The following is a 7,733-nucleotide window of genomic DNA, read 5'->3' as shown; positions in this document are numbered from 1 at the left end:
ATGTATATTGTACAAATTTGACTGTGACACTTTTTGACTGACCAGGTGTTACGCTTGTGTATACACCCTGGTATTATACTACCGAAATTGTTTCCAAAGCTACAATGAGGACTTGTGAAGATCAGAATCAACAACCTCTGAAAACTCATTTGCTTTTGAGAAGCAAACGGCTCAATTATTACGTTAACTGTTAACCATTATGTTAATGCTTCTCCAGAAGTCCCACTCTGGACACAAGTCAGTAGGTCCATGGCCCAATATCCCCCCCCCCCCCCCCCTCAAAGGTGGAAACACAAAAGTTTGAATCTTTAGGCCAAGCACCTGTATAAAACCCGGTGGTGGAAATGCGCCATAACTGTCCCTCAGATCTTCAGATCATCTAGTCTGGTCTTACTATTGCTGTGCTTGCTGGATCGACTGGGTCGCCGTTGTTTCTCTGAAGGCGACTCTGGAGCAGAACTGGAGCCTTTCATTTCTGTGGTGTCACCCCCTTCTGGTTTACTGTTCATCTCTACGACCAGGTTGTCTCTGTTCTGCTTGTAAGCCACTTTGCTGTTGTAGGGGTGGTAGGCAGAGTCAGGCTCATTCATGATGTACTGGTCTGCATGGTAGGGCTCAGGGGCTGGGTGGTGCCTAGGGAAGTAGTTATAGTTTGGGACAGAAGGCACCACTGCCTTGCTGGGGGCCTTGGACCCTGTCTCACATGTGGACTGGACGTGTCTGTACCGGCGGCACTTGGTGAACCCCAGGTGATACATCTCCACTATGTTCAGCACCAGTGATATGCATGCCACTGCCAACATGAAGAGGATGAAGATTGTCTTCTCTGTGGGCCTGGAGATGTAGCAGTTCACCACATTGGGACAGGGTGAGCGGTTACAGGTGTACAGAGGTTTCAGCTCAAACCCATAGAGCAGGTACTGAGCTATGATAAATCCCACCTCGAACAGGGTTTTGAAGATGATGTTGAAGACGTATGTGCGCAGCAGGACCCCCTGCAGGCGGATGCGGCCCAGGTCGTCCCGGACGGGGGGCTTCTTGGGTTTGGCGTCAGGCAGCAGCTGCTGCTTATCATTGTGAATGGCCAGTTGCTCAGCCAAGTCTTTCTCCTTCTGCTTCTGTTTCTCCTCCATGCGCACCAGGTGCAGGATGTGGCCCAGGTAGATGAGAGTGGGCGTGGACACGAAGATGATCTGCAGCACCCAGAAGCGGATATGAGAGATGGGGAAAGTCTTGTCATAGCAGACATTCTGACAACCAGGCTGCTTGGTGTCACAGGTGAAGCCAGACTGCTCATCACCCCACACTTTCTCAGCTGCAGCTCCGAGCACCAGGATCCTGAAGATGAAGAGCACGGTCAACCAGACCTTGCCCACTACAGTGGAGTGCTCCTGGGCACTCTCCAGAAGCTTGCCCAACAAGTTCCAGTCCGCCATAGTGGCTCACTCATAGGCTCAGTCTTACAGAGAGATCTGAAACAGGAACCTGCAATCAGAATAAAAACAATATAAATGAATGTACTGCATCAGACAAACATCACAATTGGATTGAAAACCGTTGCATAATAACTTGGATAGCTTAAGGAAAATGCCTCACCCGTACTATATTATTACACCCAGGGTGGCATAATAAGTTAACCTATGCTGATGCATTTTCATTTATGATCTATTTGGTTGTAAAAGCTTGCATTTAAAGATAAGAGCCAAGTATTTTTACTGTGGCTAAACAGACCTCTACAGCTCAATAATGTGTTTGTAGTTTAGTTTTTTTTATTTGTGAGTGTTTCTGTAAATTAACCAGATTCACTTTTATATATTAGGTTTTGCTCCAAGTTTCTGTGGTTCTGTTTCTTTTAGCATGAAAACATTTGTTCAATACATTAATCTGTTCCCTGCAGAGGCCAACTAAGTGAGATTGGTGCTTCCTGGCAATAATTTGCCATAATTTCTCTACAGAGAAATTAACACCCATGCTTTAACAAGTTGGCAATCTATGGCCTTGTCCTTTCCACACAGTTTATTTTTCATAAACTGGAGTCCTAATCCCAAAAATGTGAGAGGTTCTGAAGAACATGAAGAGTATAATGTTGGTCATGTACCTAGAGTGTTGCCATATGCTTGTGAAACGTCTTGTAGAAAAGCTCATGTTGCAGTATGCATCTTTTTTGGTTTTACCTTAATTATTCTGAAAGAAATAATTTCCTCAAAGTTCCTCTGTTTTTATTAGCATGTTTCATTTAACAGAGTGGCTGCGGATCCTTCCTTTAATGGACACACTACAGCAGGATATAACACCTGTTTCCCTGAGGAGAAACCGCCCATCAAGTAGACCTAGGGTTGCAAATACCAGGAACTAACTTTCAATAAATTCCCTGGTTTTCTAGAAATCCTAGTTGGAGGGTCCGGGTTTCCTGCTTATTCCCTCCTAATTCCAGGAATCTTTCAACCGAGATGTCGGGAAAACCAGGGAATTTCTTGAAAGTTCCCGGAATTTTGCAACCCTAAGTAGACCACTATCATGTTATTCGTTGTAAGTGAGATGTGAGCACATTGTAGAATGGATGATGAATATTAATCACTGTCATTGTAGTTAGTTTTAGGCTAATTGAAATGTTGTTTGTGTATTCAGTATGCAATATGTCCGGAATAGATCATACCAATAGACTGACACCCATTTGAAAGGTTCTACAGTATGTATCTCATACTGAACCTGTTAGTAGTCCCAGAAGACCCTGCCTGTCATCTAATAATTATAGGTACAGTGCCTAGTGAAAGTCTACACCAAGGTTATTATAGTAAACTAAAACTAATCTTGAAAAAATTATTTTGTCAAATTAAATGAACAAACCTGTTTGAAAAACAAAAACTATACTGAAACTGTTATGTTTGACTCCAAAACTAAATACAATAAATTAAAATTAAAATTCTCAATTTTGGGCATTCAAGCTTTTGGGGGGATTTTCAAGCTACTGAATCTGGCTGGTAAATGCGGCAACGAGATGGCCTTCTTTTATAATTTAAACCTAACCTAACCATAGCTCTTGAGAACCCAAGACCATACAGCCATAGGGTTCTCATTTGAACAATTACAACTGTCCCGACGCTCTGTCTAACCGTTAATAATCACTGTGTGCAATACGATTTTGGAAACCTCAGAAATTCTACTTTCATATCAACTCAAAATGATTGTACAAAGACAAAAGATACATTTACTGTGTGCCGTTTTAACACAGATTCCCACAGAGGTGTTTTGCATTGCACTTCCTGAGCTAATGGGGAAAGAATGTAGGCTCGAAGCGGTATTACACAAAAAACCTCTGTGGAAATCTGTGGTAAAACAGCTAACAGTAAATTTATCATTCGTATATGTAAAGTTGTTTTTGAATGTTAATTAAGTTGAGTGTTCAAGGTTTTCCAAACCTTATCATAAACAGGAATCAATTGTTTCTAGATAGAGCTTTTCACACTTGGCTAAATCTCCTCAGCTAATCAAACGGGATGTGGAATGACTCCAATGCGAAGGGCTTACCTAACCTACTGTATGACCTGACCCATCACCTTGTGTATTAATGGCCCCCAGTTGCAAGAAGTGGCATCCCCAAAAACATAAAAAACGATACAACCCAAATGGCTCCTAGCCTCCCATGTATGCTTTCGGTCCCTAACCCTAAAACTGAAACTAAATAATATAAAAACGAAATATAAATATTTTATACAACTCAAACTAAATAAAAACTAGCAAATCAGGTTTGAAAACTAACAAACTAAACTGAATTCAAAATAAAAATCGAAAAAAAACTGAATATAAAAACACAAAACTATAATAACCTTGGTCTACACAACAGTCTTAACATTTTGCTGCTTTAAAATTACATTTGACAAAAATCCTACTGAAGTACACAACCTACTTTGAATAAGATTCTACTAACTTTGCACAACTCTTAGTAAATTTGGTTGGGAGTCATTGATGGACAGCAATATTTAAACCTTGTCTCTGATTTTCAAGCAGATTTAAGTAGGACTGAAACTGGACCATCAGGAACACTCAACATCTATTGGAAAGACATTCTGGTATGTCTTTGGCATTAACATTTGTGTAATTTCCCATTGAAAAATAAAACCCTATCCCAGGGTTCAGAATTCAGAAGACTGAGGCAGGGTTTCCTCTAACTTTTTATCTGTGCTTTGCTCCTTTCATATTTATTTTTGTTCTGATAAAGTCCCCAGTCCATGCCGGTGACAAGCATACAAGATGCTGCCATCACAATATTTGAAAATATTACCTTTTTAGATTTCCTTTTAAAGCATAAAAATGTGAAGAATGTGCAAGGGGTGTGTAGACTTTCACTAGCGCGACTATGTACTAATTGAATGCATACTAAGTACTGACTGTACCCATAGTATGCATTGGAGCAGGTAGTGGCCTGGCAACTGTATCCTACTGCCAGGCAGGAGCTCCAAGACAAACACACTGACACACATGGTCTCGACAGGGTGTAGCTCTCTTCTCCCTAGATATAGGTTTCCAGGGGTTGAGTTGTCACTTTAGTAAACATACTGATTGATGCCAGTTAGACTTGCCTATGGAAGTGGCGGTCAGGTTCCCAGATGAGTTTCACTTTCCATACAGGGATTTTAAAGTTATTAAAAACTAGGATGCTGTTACCTAAGGGCCTTCCATGACAGTGTACTGTACATGTGGATGGCCAAGAACTTGTATCAATCTAGGATTTCTCTACATTCCTCATAGTCCATGGTTTAATCATTGCACTGCAACTACACTCAATGTAATGGTTGACTTCCCTCATTACAGTTTGAAGTTGAACCATTTCAGAAATTCAGAGACTAATATCCCAGCTAGCACATTTGGTTCCTTGGAAGTTGTGGGAAAGTACATTTCTGGTTTCCCATTGGTTCTGGAAATGAAGCCATACGTTTTTTGAACGGAAGTGACATTTTTACCTATTCTGGGAACGTACATTCTTTGGTTCTGAGAACTATGGTTCCCTGAAAATGTTCCTGGGAGGTTTTATTAACGTCCTGAGAACATGTTTCAATAAGACTTTTAATAAAACAAATAGCTTAGTTTAACTGTTTGTAACTCCAAGCATAGATAGAACACTTTTGCTTAGGCATTAATCTTAGGCATTACTGGAATGTGTAATGGGTGTACAGGCTCCTGAGTGGCACAGTGGTCTAAGGCACTGCATCTCAGTGCAAGAGGTGTCACTACAGACCCTGGTTAGAATCCAGGCTGTTTCACATCTGGCTGTGATTGGGAGTCCCATAGGGCGGCGCCACAATTGGCCCAGCGTCATCCGGGTTTGGCCGGGGTAGGCAGTCTTTGTAAATAAGAAATTGTTCTTAACTAACTTGCCTAGTTAAATATAGAGGAAATGGTTGAATGTATTATTATTTTGTGAAATGTATGATGTAGAAAGGGAGAGGTTGTTTGACAGGGTCAGAGAGGTTGGAAGAGAATGAGTGGGTGGTATTTTGGGTGGGGGTGATGGGGCTAGTGAGGTTATTATTTTATTTTACTAGAAATTCAGGGTTAGTTAAGAGAATATAGTGGTATAGATAGGTTGTGACTGGCCTTACACTCCAGTACAGTAGGTGGCGGTGTATGCACCTGTCAGTTGGTTGTGATTTGCCAATAAAACTTGAAGAAGAAGATTTTTTTTTTTATACTGAGAAGAACTGAATGTATATGTTTTTAAATAACATTCATAGAACGTTCTATCAACTTTATTCAAGTTTTCTTGTGGTTTTTATGCAAAGTTTTCTTAATGTTCCTCGGAACAATTTGAAAACATTACTTTAAATACAACCAAGAGGAAACCTGTACAGTAGGAAACGTTATGCTGAAGTACTGTAATTTACACAGAAAAACGTTGTTTCTTAACGTTCTCAGAACAAAGTGAGAACATGACTTTAATAGAACCAAGAGGAAACCTGTAACAAACGTTATGCTGAAGTACTGTAATTCCCACAGAAGAATATTGATTCTCTGAACTAATTTGAGAACATTCCCAATGTCAAACCAGTTGGAGAACATTCCTAGAACATTACCAAAATTGAAAAGCAATCTATCTTTGAACTTTTACGAAACGTTCTGTTAAAGTAATGAAATGACAAAAAAACATTATTTTCTTGGTAAGTTCCTTAAATGTGCTGAGAATGTTCAAAAGCCAAGCAACTATCCTGCATCATTCCCAGAAGTTTTGGGAAGGTTGTATGTAATAACAAAAAAATATATACATGTATATGTTTCATGTTTATGAGGAAACATGTATGGTAGGAAATGTTATGCTGAAGTACCGGTTATGCAAAATAACCATAGAACACCCACACTGTCACCAATTTCTAAGAAACATATGGCTTTCAGAACATTATGTGCTAGCTGGGTATTGACCGTATTACTGACCATATTAATGATTTCTAATGTATGTTTCTTCAGTTGAAACTTCTATAGACACAGTGCGTAAAGACCCACCTTCCCATAATGCTCATCTCCAGTGAAATTGTAGATCCAGTAGTGGCGTCTCCACTTAGGTTGCTATCACAGTCTACACTGTGGTACTCCTGTCCTCGACAAGGCCATGTCCTTTGATAGTGATGACACTACACTGCTAATGTTAAGCGCTCTTGTCTCCAAATGGTTTCAACGAGTTTTCAGCTCTTGTTGAATCTCCTTACTAACGCCCAATAAATGTGTCCTGTAAAAGTAACCAATAGGACCTCTGTAAGCACCCTCTTTCACTGTGTCAGTTAGCTAGGATGAGAACACTCACTCTCTGTTGAGAATTATAAGGCCCACTGCTAAAGTGATGTTTCTTTACGACTGAGTGGCATCTAAGTAGTCCAATGGGGGGGTTGGTTTAAGTCTTGCGTGGCATGGCTCTAAATATAATTCACTGTGAAGGGAGTGGCTTTGCTATCACACTCAGGGGGTTTGGGGGGGTTGGTGAATTGGAGTTGAAAGGTAGTGTTCCAAGGCCTGTGGCTATGTGGAGCAGGAGCGCATCACAAAATGATAAAGGTGGGCCCTCCCTTCATTGTTATGGTTGTAATTGACTGGCACACACTCCAGTGTCATTGCTGACAGGAATCTCATAGTCTGTGGTGGTTGTAAATTCAACAGAGGACATCCTTCCAAACAGAAGCAGTTATATTTACTTTACCTAAAACAGAAAAAACTTTGTTTGGTTAAACTGACCTCTGTTCATTTTATGGATGAAATCATAACCCCTTAAGCATCAAATTGCATGGTAAGATAAATCAACAGAGAAAACATAGAACATATGGTACATTGCAAATCTGCACTTTGAAAGGCACAGTATGAATGCTTACCATATGACTTCCGTGAAAAAAAATTGCTGTATTTATCCATTAACAGCTTGTTATCAGCAAAGTGTCAGGTAAAAATAATGCCAGATAACATCTACATTCAGATTGGGCAGTGAAAATCATTGTGATTAGATGTCTCTCTTCTCAGTCAGACCTCACATCTGATAGACTCTCTATATATGGTCTCTATTGATGTGCTCCTGAAAAAGAGAAATGCCCTCACACTTGCCCCTGCTAGGTCCAGCTGTCCCCAGGGTGAATATTTCTTAGCCTCAGAGACTGACCCCTCACAAGGCTACGCTATTGATAACCTGGGACCATGCCCTCTACCCGGCCAGTCTAAGGTTTTAATTGCTGAAGCTTCCTCAGACATTTCCTCACAGG

The 7,733-nt window shown here is 40.5% G+C and overlaps 1 protein-coding gene across 1 annotated transcript; it reads right to left on the bottom strand.

Moving 5' to 3' along the window:
• Window positions 1-270: 270 nt before the first annotated feature.
• On the bottom strand, window positions 271-6,582 carry LOC111980537 (gap junction alpha-3 protein-like). Its single transcript, XM_024011316.2, has 2 exons — window positions 6,496-6,582; window positions 271-1,485 (listed from the first exon to the last, which is right to left on the bottom strand). The coding sequence occupies exon 2, from the start codon at window positions 1,434-1,436 to the stop codon at window positions 363-365; it is 1,074 nt and encodes a 357-aa protein (XP_023867084.1). The 5' UTR covers window positions 1,437-1,485; window positions 6,496-6,582; the 3' UTR covers window positions 271-362.
• Between the last annotated feature and the right edge of the window lie 1,151 nt (window positions 6,583-7,733).

Source organism: Salvelinus sp. IW2-2015, linkage group LG20, assembly GCF_002910315.2.
Source record: "Salvelinus sp. IW2-2015 linkage group LG20, ASM291031v2, whole genome shotgun sequence".
NCBI classification, from domain to species: Eukaryota; Metazoa; Chordata; class Actinopteri; order Salmoniformes; family Salmonidae; genus Salvelinus; species Salvelinus sp. IW2-2015.
Note: the sequence above shows the minus strand (reverse complement) of the source record. Positions and strands in the feature narration are given on the sequence as shown.